The 16,561-nt window shown below is 46.3% G+C and overlaps 1 protein-coding gene across 4 annotated transcripts in view; it reads right to left on the bottom strand.

Moving 5' to 3' along the window:
• Adap2 (ArfGAP with dual PH domains 2) overlaps positions 1-16,561 on the bottom strand; it is a 36,622-nt gene that overhangs the window by 6,199 nt on the left and 13,862 nt on the right. For 2 of the 4 annotated variants that reach the window (XM_045159059.1, XM_045159062.1), the window contains 3 exons: positions 11,907-12,053; positions 5,650-5,733; positions 763-825 (listed from right to left, as the gene is read on the bottom strand). In XM_045159059.1, the coding sequence (XP_045014994.1) occupies positions 763-825; positions 5,650-5,733; positions 11,907-12,053 (294 nt within the window). Of the gene's footprint in view, positions 1-183; positions 275-762; positions 826-5,649; positions 5,734-11,906; positions 12,054-16,561 lie in introns of all 4 variants that reach the window. The other 2 variants (XM_045159061.1, XM_045159060.1) reach the window with 2 other exon arrangements.

Raw genomic sequence — 16,561 nt, 5'->3', positions numbered from 1 at the left:
CTGTGTCTATCGCTCTCAAATAAATAAATAAATAAATTAAAAAAATATATAAAAAAAAAAAAAAGAAGGTTGCCACTTCCAAAAGAGCTCCTTCTCCTCTCCTCTCCTCTCCTCTCAGCCCCCATCTCTTCCTCATTCCCTCTTCTCTCCACCACCAGGATCCCCTCCAGCCAGACTTCTGACCTTGAGCCTTGCCGCACCCAACATTCAGGCTCCATTCCTCAATGGCAGCTGGCCTCTCCTTCCTCCTTAGATACGTGACAATGCACTGGCTCTGGAGATGGGGGCAGGTTCAGCAAAGTCAGCCAGGCTGGGTACGAAAAAGTGAGGGTGTGCTAGGGAAGGTGTGGATGTGCTCCTCACTAGCAGTGTACGATGGGTGCATGGGTGTGTTTCTTTAGACAAGACACTAGCCTTTGTCTCCCTGGTGGGCTCCTAGCACAAAGGACACAGAGTTCTGGGATGCCTGCCCCGAAGCTGTCTCTCTAGGGAGTGCCTTCTCAGCTCTGTATTCCCAGGAGTAGAGTCAGAGGTAAGAAGCTGATGGTGACGATGATAGAGGTGAGGCATGAGAGAGAGACGTCCCTGGGTCATACCAGCTAAGACCAATCTCTCTCAGTCCTTCAACCTAGGAACTCACAAACACTGGTTAGTTCTCCTTTCCTTCCTTCTGGAGCCTTGCCTCCCATCCCCCTCCCAATTCTGCCTTACTGGTGGTTGGGACAGGGCCATGCAAGTCTCCCAGAAAGTGGTAGAATGTACCTTTGGACCAGTCTTCTCCATGTAGCCTTGTTTGAGGTAGTTCCTAGTGATCAGGGGCAGGAGCTGGGGAAGGGGGGGGGAAACAGAGGTTTGAGTCCCCCTATTCATTCCCAAAGGCTCAAGGCTCCCCACTGAACTTGGCTCCCAGACAGAGGAGAAGTCAGGAATGAGGAAGGATGTGGTGGTTTACAGGGTTATATTTGGAACGTGCAGTGGATGCAATATGAATATCAACAGAGCCAGTCAACAGCACTCCAGATGTTTACAGAGGCGGCAGCATGACCCAGTCATGGTTTAAGGACTTCATAGTCCCAGGAAATGGACTCAGGCAAGGCTGTCAGAGACTCGCTCACTTTGTCTGCTGTGGCAGGCTCTTGGTATAATTCTCAACCACCCTGGGCCATGTAGCTTATCAGCCTGGTCATACTTGCAAAGAAACCAGGCCTCGGACAAGAGGGAGGGGATTTGTCAAAGCCATATGGCTGGTAACATGAAAGAGATGGGAGTCACAGGCCACCCTCATAAGTGCCACCACATTATGATTATGATGATAAATCCTAAACGGCCCCGGCCCCAGCTGAGATCTGGTCATTAGTACCAAGTCCAACACAGAATCATGGTAAGGTAGACAAATATAGAACATTCTGGACTAAGTAAAAGACTTGGGTTCTAGTTCCAGTTCTGTAAGACTTCTGCCTCTGGGGCCCATTTCCTCCTGTGACCACCAGAAGCCTTCCCAGCCTGCCCTCCTACACTCAGAGAAGCTTCAAGGGCTTGCTGCTGGCTTCCTCTGCCTCCTTGGTGTCAGCTGTGAGTTCAGGTAGAGGGTCCCTGGCAAATCTAGGGCTTCAAATAGCAGTCTCGCTTCTAAGAACACATGAGGGTTCCTGGAGTTCCAGGGCCCAGGCAGAGACAAAGCAGAGGAGAGTAACAACAGTGAGAGGGGCAGTGGAGGGCCAAACATGAAAATCTGAACTGGGCTACTCCCTTTTCCCTAAAATACACTCTATAGACTTCACTTCTCTGTCTGGAGAAAAACAGGACCCCTGCTGCTCCATAAAGTGAACTTGAGTCATTGCAGGGCTAGTCTAGACTCAGAGAATCAAGAGTAACAAGGGAGGGATAAGAGATGGCTTAGCAGTTAACAGGCTTGCCTGAGAAGCCTAAAGACCCAGGTTTGATTTCCCAGGACCCGCATAAGCCAGATGCACAAGGTGGTGCATGCATCTGGAGTTTGCAGTGGCTAGAGGCCCTGCTGTGCCCATTCTCTCTGTATCTGCCTCTTCTCTCTCTCAAATAAATAAGTAATTTTTTTTTCAAAAACAGAGAAAGAGGGCTGGAGAGATGGCTTAGTGGTTAAGCGCTTGCCTGTGAAGCCTAAGGACCCGGGTTCAAGACTTGATTCCCCAGGACCCACGTTAGCCAGATGCACAAGGGGACACATGTGTCTGGAGTTTGTTTGCAGTAGCTGGAGGTCCTGGCATGCCCATTCTCTCTCTCTCTCTCTTTGCCTCTTTCTCTCTTTGTCTGTCACTCTCGAATAAATAAATAAAAATAAAAATAAAGCTTAAAAAAGAAAACAGAGAAAGAAGGGAAGCCAGATGGTGGGAAGACTCTCCATTGTACCTCAGAGGCTTGGCTCACTACATTCACATATCTATCTTTTTTTTCTTTCCTTCCTTCCTTTTCTTGTTTTTGGAGACAGGGTTTTGCTGTGTATTCCCAATGCCTCGTACTCATTATGTACTCCAGATTGGCCTCAAACTCTAAACAACCCCGCCCCCAGAGTGCTGGGATTACAGGTATGCATCACCATGCTCAACTTCTCTCTCCCCCTCTCTTGTGTTGGGGACGTAATCGAAGACCTAATATATGCTAGCCAAGGGCTCTACCACTGAACCATTCCCCAGCCCTATATGCACTTTATATCTATTTATTTATTTGCAAGAAGAGAGAAATAGAGATAAACAATGGACACAACAAGACCTCTAGCCACTGCAAATGAACTGCAAATGCATGTGCCACTTTGTGCATCTGTCTTTACATGAGTACTGGGGAATCAAACCTGGCAAGCAGTTTAACTGTTGAGCCATCTCTCCAGTCCCCCGTGTGCACTTTAGATTAAAGGAGTACAACTCCACAGACTCCCCGGGTTTCCAGTGTGTACATCCTTCTGACTGAGCCAGACCTGAGTGACTTGTCAGAACCTCACACCATATGTAGATAAATGTAGACTAGGAGGGAGACAGAAGAGAGACCGGCTGGGAGGAGATTGGAAGTGGTTAGGGTGATGGCGGTGGATGAGGGAGACGAGGGAATATTGAGGATATTGGTCAAAGATCAACTTCCCTTACACAGGTCAGCAAAGACAGGAAGCCAGGCCAGATTAAACAAGGCTGGGCATCTGCTCTCGATCCTCCCCTCCTCTGGGTTGGCAGTCAGCACTCCGGGCTGCCCGCCCACTGAGCCTGCAGTGCCAGCTCTGTGTGTTGACTCAGTACAGTGACCTCAACTTTCAGGGCCCTGCCACCGGCTTCACTGTAACCATGCCCAGGGAGCTGCCAAATGGATGCATCACTGGGCATGGAACGAACCCCACCTCAGATATCCAGCTCCCCATAAATCCAGGAATCTAGGAACACTTAGGCTCTCAATGAGGTTCTAATGGATGGGAATAAGATCTGGAGCATGGATGGGGTATGACTGTAATCCCAACACTTGGGAGGTAGAGGGAAGAAGATGAGGAGTTCAAGGTCATCCTCAGTTACAGAGTAGATCCTATGCCAGCCTGGGTTACATAAGACCCTGTCTCAGGAAAAAAAAAACAAAAACAAAAACACCTGAATCAACATGGTACTTCCACCCCATCACTTAAAAGATCTTCTTGGGCTGGAAAGATGGATTAGCGGTTAAGGAGCTTGCCTGTGAAGCCTAAGGACCAAGGTTCGATTCCCCAGAACCCACATAAGCCAGTTGCACAAGGTGGCTCATGTGTCTAGAGTTTGTGTGCAGTGGCTGCAGGCCCTGGTGCACCCATATTCTCTCTCTCTTTCTGCCTCTTTCTTAAATAAATAAGTAAATAAACTTTAAAAAATATATATCCTCTTAAAGAGAAGCTTAAGCTTAGACATAATGACTCACATCTGTAATCCCAGATGGACTATTACAAATGGAAGATAACAGGCTGGAGAGATGGCTTAGCAGTTAAAGCGCTTGCCTGTGAAGCCTAAGGACCCAGGTTTGATTCCCCAGGACCCATATAAGCCAGATGCACAAGGCAGTGCATGTGTCTGGAGTTCATTTGCACTGACTGGAGGCTCTGGCATGCTCATTCATTCTCTCTCTCTCTCTCTACCTCCACCATCTCTAATAAAAAAATAAAAATAAACTTAAAAAACTTTTAAGTGGGAGAAGCCTAAAACAGGGTCCCAAGTCCACAACCTCATACCTGGAAGGGACCTTGAAGGTAACCTGTACCAAGCACCATTTTATCAATATGGAAGTATGCTCAGAGAGGTGCTGTGACCTCCAGGGTTCACACGGCACATGAATGACAGAGCATTTATGAAGATGAAGGCTCAGTCCTCTTGGCTCAAAACAGTATCCTTTGCACCATGTCATTTGAGCTACTACCCCAGCCAAACCTGAAGGAAGTTGGTGGTGGCCCCAGAATGAAGTTCTCCACTCACTGTTATCTTGGCCATCTCAAGCAGACCCACTCCTGTTACAGGCATAATACAGAGGGTCCCTCAGTCTTCCTGAGCCCAGAGGACCCCAGGGGGAGGGGGCAGTGTCAGCGTGAGATGAGCACTTCAGTTATTCACTTGATGTGAGCCTTGGGAAGAGATTCGGGTTCTCATAGGCAAAATAGAAATAGTCACCAGGGCCGAGCCTGCTCTGAGCAACTCCTAGATAGAGTCATGAGATAAAACGGGCCTGAAGCACTTTGTAAGCAGTATGTGGGGGTCAGAAAGAGATGTTTAAAGGCCAAGGCCTTTGACACTACGAATGGTAGACACATGTGACCTGAAGGAAAGACACTGATCTACTCTATTTTGATTTTATTTATTTATTTATTTATGTGGAGGTAGGATTTCACTCTAACCCAGGCTGACCTTGAACCCACTCTGTAGTTACAGGCTGGCCTTCAACTCACTATAATCCTCCTACCTCAACCTCCTGAGTGCTGGGATTAAAGGCCTGCGCTACCACGCCTGGCTCAATTTTTTTTTTTTTTTTTTAATGAGAGCCTGACAGAGAGAGAGAGAGAGCGAGAATTGCTTCACCAGGGTCTCCCGGCACCGCAATCAAACTCTAGATACTTGCTCCACCTTGTGCATGTGTGCAACCTTGTGCGCTTGTGTCACATTGCGCATCTGGCTTACACAGGACCTGGAGAGTCAAACTGAGTCCTTAGGCTTCCCAGGCAAGCGCCTTAACTGCTAAGCCGTCTCTCCAGCCCTGTTTTGTAATTATTTTATTTTTTAAAATTACTTGTTTATTTGCAAGGAGTGAATGAGAATGGGCATGTAGGGGTCTTGCTCTGCAAATGAACTCCAGATGCATGCACCACTTTGTGTAGCTGGCTTCACCAGGGTACTGGGGAATCAAACGCTGGCTAGCAGCCTTCGCAGGTAAGTGCCTTTAACACTGAGCAATCTCCCCAGCCGTGACCCGCACTTCAGATGTTACTTGATTATACCCTCCCGCCTCCCCGGGACAAAGCCGTTAGCTTCCTTCCGAGGTGCACCCACCCCTAAATCTCAAGTCCTTGCCTGCAACATTACAAACCTAGTCTGGCGTGTCAGTGTTTCAGAGGTCAGGAGACATACAGAGAAAGAGGCTGGAGAGGAGAAATTCAGAGGCTGAGGTCTATGTTCAGCTTACCTCAGACTCTGGGAGCTCCGGAAAGGCAAGCTTTAGGTGTTGCAGGCGAGCTGCACGAAGGGCGTTGAACCAGTCTACTATCTCCTGTCAGGGAAGATGGGAAGGGCATAGATAGCTGGTGAGATGTGTGGGTACATCTGGTGACAGTACTAGGAATGCAAGGGATGGAGCACATGCATTCAGCCAATGTACACAAGGCACAGTTCCATCTAAAGTTAGACATCTGAGGGCTATGTCAGAGCCCCAGAGGGTATTTTTGAGCAAGCAGAGAGTCACGAACAGGATGAGCTGCAGAGCTATGGGAAAGGACCTACTTGAGCTGCAAGCCGGCTTTCCATTTTCCTTCTTTTTTTTTTTTTTTTTTTTTTTTGAGGTAGGGTCTCGATCTAGCCCAGGATGATCTAGAATTCACTATGAAGTCTCAGGTTGGCCTTGAACTCATGGCGATCCTCCTACCTCTGCCTCCTAAGTGCTGAGATTAAAGACGAGTGCCAGCTCTCACTTCTTTTTTTTAAATAATATTTTACTTATGTATTTATTATTGGTAAGCAGAGAAAGAAAGGAGTGAGAGAGAGAGAGAATGGCACACCAGGGCCTCCAGATGCTGCAAACCAATTCCAGATGAATGCACCACTCTGTGGTGTCTGGCTTCACATGGGTACTGGGGATTGAACCAGGGTCATTAGGCTTTGCAGGCAAGTGCCTTAGCTGCTGAGCCATCTTTTCATTCCCTTCTAAAAAATATTACTTGTGGGCTGGAGAGATGGCTTAGCATTAAGGGGCATTTGCCTGCAAAGCCAAAGGATCCTGGTTTGATTCTTCAGGCCTCATGTTAGCCAGATGTACAAGGGGCGCATGTGTCTGGAGTTGGTTTGCAGTGGCAGGAGTCCCTGGTGCGCCCATTCTCTCTCTCTCTCCCCTTTATCTCTCTAAAGTAAACAAATAAATAAAATATATTTTTAAATATTTTTTTATTTATTTGAGAAAGAAACAGAAAGAGAGAGAGAGATAGTGAATTTGGGGGCACCAGAGTATCCTGCCACTGCAAACAAACTCCAGATGCATGTGCCACCTTGTGCAACTGGCTTACATGGATCCTGGGGAATTGAATCTGGATCTTTAGGCTTTGCCAGTAAGCACCTTAACTGCTAAGCCATCTCTCCAGCCCTATCTATTTATTGTTGAGGTAGTCTCATGTAGCCTAAGCTGGCTTCAAACTGCTATATAGTATAGACTAGCCTTGAACATCTGATCCTTCTGCTTCATTACCTCCTAGTGCCTAAGTGCTGGAATTTCAGGTGTGCACCATCTCACTGGCTTTAAACATTTTTTATTTTATTTTTATTTTTATTTTTTTGAGGTTAGGGTCTTACTCTAGTTCAGGCTGACCTGAAATTCACTATGTAGTCTCAGGGTGGTCTCAAACTCACAGTGATCCTCCTACCTCTGCCTTCTGAGTGCTGGAATTAAAGGTGTGTGCCACCATGCCCAGCTATTTTACTTGTTATATTTAATTAATTTATTTTCAAGAGAGAAAGAGAGGCAGATAGAAAGAGAATGGGTGCAACAGAGCCTGTAGCCATTGCAAAGGAACTCCAGACACATGCACCATCTTGTATATCTGGCATTATATGGGGACTCAAGTCCTTAAGTCCTTAAGTTTTGCGGGTAAGTGCCTTAACTGCTGAGCCATCTCTTCAGGCCTATTTTGCTTTTAAAAAATATTTTTAGTATCTTATTTTTATTTATTTATTTGAGTGAGGAAGAGAGAGAGAGAGAGAGAAATGGGTACAGCAGGGCTTTCTGCCACTGCAAACGAACTCCAGATGCATGTGCCACATTGTGCATCTGGTTTATGTGGGTCCTGGGGAATTGAACCATGGTCCTTTGGCTTTGCAGGCAAGCACCTTAACCACTAAGCCATTTCTCCAGCCACTCCCCTCCTTTTTTTTTTTTAATGAAGTATGAGGTTTATTGTAGGGTGAATTAGAATCCAGAGAGAAATCTCCTTCTTGCCCAGCTGAAATGGAGAAAGGAGACTGAGAGAATCCCCATCACAGAGAAATTTCAAGGGATACAAATGGCTCTGAAGGAGACACTTATACCTACATGTGGAAGGCAAAACTTAAGAACCAAAGGGAAACTTTCACATAAAAGATGGGAGATGTTTAGCTGGGCATGGTGGCGCATGCCTTTAATCCCAGCACTCGGGAGGCAGAGGTAGGAGGATCACTGGGAGTTCGAGGCTACTATGAGACTACACAGTTAATTCCAGGTCAGCCTGGACTAGTGTGAAAAAAAAAAAAAAAAGTTCATTGAAAAGTCACATTGAGACAATTAAGCATTTAACAGGAGCAGATAATTTCAAGGACATGCCACAGTTTACAATGTAATGTTTCAAAGTATTCAAACACAGACTATCCTCTGCCCTGAAAAGCAATAATTAAGATTAAAACTTGCCTAGGGGTCTGGATACTGCTAGCCCAAAGAACTGTCATCAACTAAGTATTTTTCAAATAACTTGATGGCCCTGGTGCATGAATCATAAAATATTTCAGGTTCAGGCTGGAGAGATAGCTTACATTTAAGGCATTTGCCTGCAAAGCCAAAGCACCCAGGTTTCGATTCCCCAGGACCCACATGAGGCCAGATACACAAATTGGCACATGAGGCTGGAGTTCGTTAGCAGTGGCAGGAGACCATGGTGCGCCCATTCTCTCTCTATTTCTTTCTCTCTCTCTCCCTCTTTCCCTCTGTATCTCTCAAATAAACAAAAACATGGCGAACTACACATATGGTAGGTTACTCGCCTTCTTTTCTTGCCCTCTGCACTACACGCCATGACAGTCTCACCAGCTCACGCTGTGACTTCCTCCTGAGCCTCTGCTCCCCACAGACCTTTGGCCTACAACATTCTGCTCAGCCCACAGGTTACTCCGGACATTGTAATAGATTTGGGTGCTCGCTCGGCCCAAGCCCTGCTTCTGAGAAGCACCTTCCCAATTCTGACCCCCACACCCTCGTGATCTATCTCTACCCTGCCTTGGCCATAGCCGCTGGACCAATACAGAAGCTGGGCTGGGATCACCCGATCATCGCTGTCCCAGGAATTTGGAATGGGGAGGCTGAAAGACTTGTTCAAACGGCTGCAGTGCTGGACTTTGATGTAACGCAGTGATTGAGAAAGTCATTTAAATGTGGTTTCAAAAGACTGCAACAACTTCCTTCTCACTCCCCTGGGCCAAACACACGGGCCTAGCATTCCAGAGTTCTGAGCTCTCTTGTCCTGAGGGTTGTTAGGGAACCTTCTTGGCTGGGTGTGTTGGCATATGCCTATAATACCAGCACCTCAGTAGACTGAGGCAGGAGAATGGCCAAATTCAAGCCAGCTGGTCTAGTAGCAAGACATAACTAAAAAAATTTTTTAAATTAAAGCCAGGCATGGGGGCACACACCTTTAATGCCAGCACTCAGGAGGCAGAGGTAGGAGGATCGCGGTGAGTTTGAGGCCACCCTGAGACTACAGAGTGAATTCCAGGTCAGCCTGAGCTAAAATGAGACTCTACCTCAAAAAACAAACAAACAAAAAATAGCCAGACATTGTGGCGGACATCTTTAATGCCAGCACTTGGGAGGCTGAAGTAGAAGAGTTACCTGAGTTTGAGGCCAGCCTGGGCTACAGAGTGAGTTTTACCCATCACAGACCATTGGCAATGCCTGTCTCCAGTCACCCTTCCACCCTCCCTTAAATGTGAGATCTGGAAGCCACAATTCTGCCACATCCCCTACTATACTCCTGAGAAACTTTGCCCACTACCAATGTGGATTTGTTAACCTAGTGAATTCATAAGTGATATAGATGTGAAACTGGCCACCATACTGCCATTTAGCCAGACTGGTGGTGCAAACCTGTAATCCCAACTCCTAAGGAGACTGAGGCATGAGTTCAAGTCCTGGCTGGACTATAAGAGTGAATTCAAGGCCAATCTGAGTAACTCAGTGAGAACCTACCTCAAAATTAAAAAAAAAAAATTAAAAAGTGGGCTGGAGAGATGGCTTTGCAGTTAAGAAGCTTGGCTGCAAAGCCTAAGGGCCCAGGTTTAATTTTTCAGGCCCCACATAAGGTAGATGCACATGGTAGCACATGCATCTGGAGTTTGTTTGCAGTGGCTAGAGGCCCTGGAAGACCCATTCTCTCTCTCTCCCTCGGTCTCTAATAAATAAGTTAAAAAATAAATCTTTCAAAAAATTAAAAAGTGTTGGGCAGACTAGAGAGACAGTTCATCAGTTAAAAGGAACTTGCTTGCAAAGCCTGCTGGTCCAGGTTCAATTCCCCAGTACCCATGAAAAGCCAGATGTACACAGTAGCACATATATCCCAGTCACAGCTGAGAGAGGTGAGGCAGAACCAGGGCTCTCTCTACCTTCCACTCCAGACCCTGCCCAGACTCTGGATACTGATATCTGCTACCAAAGGTTCTCCCACAGCAGAGGCACATGAGGTGGGAAAATGAGTGCAAGACTTAGGAAACATCTGCTGTGTGACCTTGAGCAAATGACTTGACATGTTCATGGCTCGGGAATGTGGGGACAGAACGTTTCCAGGAATTTTGCAAGAATGAAGAAATGATATATAGCAATCACTAAGAGCAGTGTCCAGCAAAGTTAATAACTGACCCCAAAATGTCAGCCAATACTTCCCTTTACCCCTACTTTGCATCTCTGTCCCCTGGTCAGGATCAGACCCAGTTGACGCTTTTGACTGTGTCCTTTTGGCCTGCTTGATCTTCTGTGACTGGGCTGTTTTCCCAGACTATGAAGTATTACTTAAGCTTTTTTTGGTTTTTTGAGGTCGGGTCTCACTCTAGCTCAGGCTGACCTGGAACTCACTCTGTATTCTCAGGGTGGCCTCGAACTCATGGCAATCCTGCTATCTTTGTCCCTACCCCCCAGTACAGGGATTAAAGGTGTGCACCACCATTCTTAAACTTTTTTCATTTTGTCTTTTCTTCATTTTCTCCTCCTCCTCCCCCCACTTCTTCCTCCTTCATTATTTCCCCCTTCTTTTTTTTTTTTTTTTTTTGAGTTGGGGTCTTACTTTGTAGCCCTTCTGACTACTAACTCATGATCCTCCTGTCTTGACCTCCCAAGTACTGGGATTATAGGCATCTAATGGTTCTCAAATGTTAACGTTTATCCAGATCTCCTGGGGATCGTATTAATGGGCAGTTTCTAATTCTGACAAGCTCTCAGGTAACACTGATGCTGGTGGTCCAGAGATGGCATACTGAGAAGGACGCCGTGAGGTCCATGCCCTAGCCTGGTTTATCCATCCTTCCTTCTCCACTCAGACTCTGGCCCTTTCCCGGATTCACCGTCTCTGGCCATGGTCGCCCACACTTACTGGACTCTCATTGGTGGCTGTGCATCCCTCAGAGGGGTCTTTCCCACTTGCTGGCTCCATCTCCTATATCTCACTCTGCATTTCTCAGATCTGTCTCAAACCGAGAACAGAAAATAGGTCAAAAGGGGCTGGAGAGATGGTTTAGTGGTTAAGGTGCTCACCTGTGAAGCCTAAGGACCCAGGTTTGACTCGCCAGAACCCACCTAAGCCAGATGCACAAGGTGGAGTTTGTTTACAGTGGGTAGAAACCCTGGCGTGCCCATTCTCTCTCTAATAGATAAATTAAAAAAGAAAGAAAGAAAGAGAGAAAAAAAGAAAGAGAGAGAGAAAGAAAATGGCTGGGCTGGAGAGATGGCTTAGCTGTTAAGGCACTTAAGACTCATGTTTGACTCTCCAGGCCCCGTGTAAGCCAGATGCACAGGGACACAAGCTCACAAGGTTGGACAAGGGGTTCAAGCATCTGCAGTTTGATTACAGTGTCAGATGCCCTGGCATGCCAATTCTCTCTCACACACACACTCACTCTCTCGCATTAAAAAAAAAAAAAAAGGCCAGGCATGGTGGCACACACCTTTAATCCCAGCACTTGGGAGGCAGAGGTAGGAGGATTGCTGTCAGTTCAAGGCCATCCTGAGATTACAGAGTGAATTCCAGGTCAACCTGGGCTAGAGCGACACCCTACCTTGAAAAACCAAAAAAAAAAAAAAAAAAAAAGGTTAAGGCAGGCACAGCAGCAGCAGGTCTCAAGAGGCAGCTGGGCACACCATGAAATGGACAATGCAAGTGGTGAACTGGACTTGCCAAGGCCCTGGTACTAAGCTAGGGGCTAAAGAGGCAACTCAAACCATCTCACCTTCCCACTTTCATGATACACAAACAGGTTCCTTGTGTGGCCCTCTCTCCTGTAGGTGATTTGCAGTCCGTGAGGGTGCCCTATCTTCTCTGTCTGGAAGGAGGCATTCAAGTCCTTGATGTTGATGACAGCCTTCGGGCCTTTACCCTGAAAAAGACACAGCGCTTTCTTAAGATGCTGACAATAACAGGCTGACTCCTCATCACCTTAGTCAGGGCCTTCAATGCAAACAAGTAACCAATGTGTTGTGCTGGGCTTTAATTTGTTTGTTTGTTTTCATGTGGTATGGTCTTGCTCTAGCCCAGGCTGACCTGGAACTCACCATGGAGTCTCAGGGTGGCCTTGAGCTCATGACGATCCTCCTACCTCTGCCTCCTCAATGCTGGGATTAAAGGCGTGCACCACCACACCCTGCCTAGTTTTTTTTTAAATATATTTTATTTTTATTTATTTAATTGACAGAAAGAAAGAAAGAGAGAGAGAGAGAGAGAGAATGGGTGCGCTAGGGCCTTCAGCCGCTGCAAAGCTGCAAACAAACTCCAAATGCATGCGCCACCTTGTGCATCTGGCTTACGTGGGACCTGGGGAATTGAACCTTGGTCCTTGGGCTTTGCAGGCAAGCACCTTAACCACTAAACCATCCCTCCAGCCCCCTGTCTAAATTTTGTTTGTTTGAGGCAGGGTCTTACTCTATAGACCAGGCTGTCCTGAACACACTATGTAGACCAAACCAGCCTTGAACACAGAGCAAGCCTCTTGCCTCACCCTCCCAAGTGCTGGACCTGCAGGCGTGTGCTCCCATGCCTGGCAACTGTAGGCTTTAAAGGTTCTTCCTCTATGGCTTTTTTGTTTGTTTGTTTTTGTTTATCTGAGAGCGACAGACAGAGGCAGATAGAGAGAGAATGAGTCCTCCAGGGCCTCCAGCCAGCGCAAATGAACTCCAGATGTATGTGCCACCTTGTGCATCTGGCTTACATGGGTTCTGGGGACTCAAGTCTTGAACTGGGGTCCTTAGGCTTCACAGGCAAGCGCTTAACTGCTAAGCCATCTCTCCAGCCCCCAGGTTCTTCCTCTAGTAGCCAAGACCCAGCTGTTCAACTGATGGCCTATGCTCAGTCATCCCTACCTAGTCAGACTTGCCTCTCAGAGCTGGTAGAGGGTTTGAAAAAGCCTTGACTTGGGACTGTTCGACATGTTTTATTTATTTATTTTTCTGTTTTTCAAGGCAGAGTCTCACTCTAGCCCAGGCTGAATTCACTATGTAGTTTCAGGTTGACCTCAAACTCACAGCAATCCTCCTACCTCTGACTCTCAAGCTCTGGGACTAAAGGCATGTGCCACCACGCCTGGCTCAAACCTTTTATTCAAAGAATATCACCCACGGAAGTCAAACAAATAACCAGGTCTAAGTAAGCGTGGGTGCCTCAGGGCACGATCTCCGTGCTCTTTGCCTGTCCTTAGGGTTCTGACACACAGTGAATACTAACTAATGTCAAGAAGGGATCCTACCTTGAGACCATGATGATTTTAAGAACTCAGACCTACAGGAGCCACTAGCCACATGTGGTCATTTGAATTACAATAAAACAAAATCTGGCTGGTGCAGAGGTATTTGATCCCTAGTATCCAGGGGTTGAGGAGATCACTTCAGTGGTTAAAGGCATTTGCTTGCAAAGCCTGACAATTTAGGTTTGATTCTCCAATAGCCACATAAAACCAGATGCACAAATTGGTGCATATGTCTGGAGTTCCTTTTCAGTAGATAGAGGTGCTGGAGAACCAATTCTCTGTCTGTTTCTCTTTGTCTCTCCCTGCTAGCAAATAAATTTAAAAAAAAGGCTAGGCGTAGTGGTGCATGCCTTTAATCCCAGCACTGGGGAGGCAGAAGTAGGAGAATTGCTGAGTTCGAGGCCACCCTGAGACTACATAATGAATTCCAGGTTATCCTAGCAAGAGTGAAAACCTACCTTGAAAAACAAACAAAAAAAACCTAAGACATTACCAGCATGGGGTGTAGTTCATTTATAACTGGGACCACAAAGAACAGGAGAAGGGGGTGGAGAGACGGCTTAGCGGTTAAGCACTTGCGTGTGAAGCCTAAGGACCCCAGTTCAAGGCTCGATTTCTCAGGACCCATGTTAGCCAGATGCACAAGGGGGCACACGCATCTGGAACTTGTCTGCAGTGGCTGGAAGCCCTGGTGTGCCCATTCTCTCTCTTTCTCTCTATCTGCTTCTTTCTCTGTCTGTTGCTCTCAAATAAATAAATAAATAAATAAAAATGAACAAAAAAATTAAAGAACAGGAGGAGGGCTAGAGAGAGACGACTTAGTGGTTAAGTCACTTGCCTGCAAAGGTTAACCACCCGGGTTTGATTCCCCAGTACCCACATAAAGCCAGATGCACAAAGTGGGGCAGATATCTGGAGTCCAGTAGATGCAGTAGATGGAGCTCCTGGTGCATCCATTCTCTTTGTCTCTATCTCTATCTGCTTGCAAATAAATAAAATAAAGTAAAAATTTAAAAAACTTTAAAAAGAGAGAGAGCTGGGCATGGTGGCACACACCTTTAATCCCAGCGCTTGGGAAGCAAAGGTAGGAGGATCGCCGTGAGTTTGAGGCCACCCTGAGACTCCAGAGTGAATTCCAGGAGAGCCTGAGCTAGAGTGAGACCCTGCCTCAAAAAAAAAAAAAAAAAAGAGAGAGAGAGAGAGAGCTGGGTACGGTGGTGCTCACCTTTAATCCCAGCATTTGGGAGGCTGAGGTAGGAGAACTGCTATGAGTTTGAAACAGCCTGGGACAACAGAGAAAGTTCCAGGTCAGCTTGGGCTAGAGGGAGAACTTACTTCCAAAAAAAAAAAAAAAAAAAAAAAGAGAGAGAGAGAGAAAATATTAAAATAAAGGAAATCTCCTTAGGGCTAAGGAAATGGCTCAGCGGGTAAGAGCACTTGCATAGACCACACCACACACACTCTACCTACACACACACATGCACACACACACACATATACACTCTAAGTTAGACACCCCATCCCATTTCCCACAGGCCACCCCTGTCATGAGTTTGATGATTTACTTTCTCATACTTTCTTTACTTTTTTAAAAATTTCTTTTTATTTAATTGAGAGAGCGAGAGATAAAGAAGCAGAGAGAAGCCAGGTGTGGTGGCACACACCTTTAATCCCAGCACTAGGGAGGCAGAGGTAGGAGGATCATTGTGAGTTTGAGGCCACCCTGAGACTACATATCGAATTCCAGGTCAGCCTGGACCAGAGTGAGACCCAACCTTGAACAGGCCCCCCCCAAAAAAAGAAGAAGGAGAGAGAAAGAGAGAATGGGTGTGCCAGGCCCGTTAGCCACTGCAAACAAAGTCCAGACGCATGTGCCACCTTGTGTGTCTGGCTTACATGGGTCCTGGAGAATTGAACTGAGGCCCTGTGGTTTTGCAGGCAAATGCCTTAACTGCTAACAAGCCATTTCTCCAGCCCTTCCTTCCTTTCTTCCTTTCTTCCTTCCTTCCTTCCTTCCTTCCTTCCTTCCTTCCTTCCTTCCTTTCTTCCTTCTTCTTCTTCTTCTTCTTCTTCTTCTTTTTTTTTTTTTTTGAGATCAGGTCTCACTCTAGCCCAGGCTGACCTGGAATTCACTAAGAAGTTTCAGGGTAGCCTCAAACTCATGGTGATCCTCCTACCTCTGCCTCTCAGGTGCTAGGATTAAAGACAAGCATCACCACACCTTACTCTTTCATACTTTCACAGACATATACATGTGCATGTATCTATACAGAAACTGATATAGAATTTTAATTTGTTTTGTGGTACAGGGGATCAGACTCAACTCTTGGAGCCTGCTGGATAAGTGCTCTACCAGTCTTTAGTTTGTTTTGTTTTCTTGTTTTTTGTTTTTTTTTTAATTTGCAAGCTGAGAAGGAGAGAGAGACAGAAGCAGAGAAAGACATAAAAACAGAGACAGAGAGAATGGGCATACCAGGGCCTCTAGGTGCTTCAAACGAACTCTAGACACATGTGCTACCTTGTGTATCTGGCTTTATGTGGGTACTGGGGAATCAAACCTGGGCCATTAGGCTTTGTAGGCAAGTGCCTTAACTGCTAAGACATCTCTCCAGCTCTCTTTGGTTTTTCAAAATAGGGTCTTGCTCTAGTCCAGGCTGACCTGGAATTCACTATGTAGTCTCTGGGGTGGTCTTTGAACTCACAGTGATACTCCTACCTCTGCCTCCCAAGTGCTGGGGTTAAAGGCATACACTACCATGACCAGCTCTTTTTTCAACATTTTACTTATTTATTTATTTCTTTTACTTATTTATTTATTCATCTATTTGGGGTGAGAGAGAAAGCATCAGACACAAAGAGAGAGAAAGAGAGAATGGACGCACCAGGGCCTCCAGCCACTGCAAATGAACTCCAGTTGCATGCGCCACCATGTGCATCTGGCTTATGTGGGTCCTGAAGAATCAAACCTTAATCTTTTGGCTTCACAGACATGTACCTTAACTGCTAAGTTATCTCTCCAGCCCTATGTATTCTTTTTAATAATAATTTATTTATTTTTACTCATTTATTTGCAAGCAGAAAGAAAGAGAGAGAGAGAGAAGAGAGCCAGACAGATAGATAGAATGGGCACACCAGAGCTTCCAGCC

The sequence above is a fragment of the Jaculus jaculus genome, chromosome 9 (assembly GCF_020740685.1).
Source record: "Jaculus jaculus isolate mJacJac1 chromosome 9, mJacJac1.mat.Y.cur, whole genome shotgun sequence".
Classification (NCBI taxonomy): Eukaryota; Metazoa; Chordata; class Mammalia; order Rodentia; family Dipodidae; genus Jaculus; species Jaculus jaculus.
The sequence above is the reverse complement of the archived record's forward strand: the minus strand, read 5'-3'. Positions and strand labels throughout refer to the sequence as shown.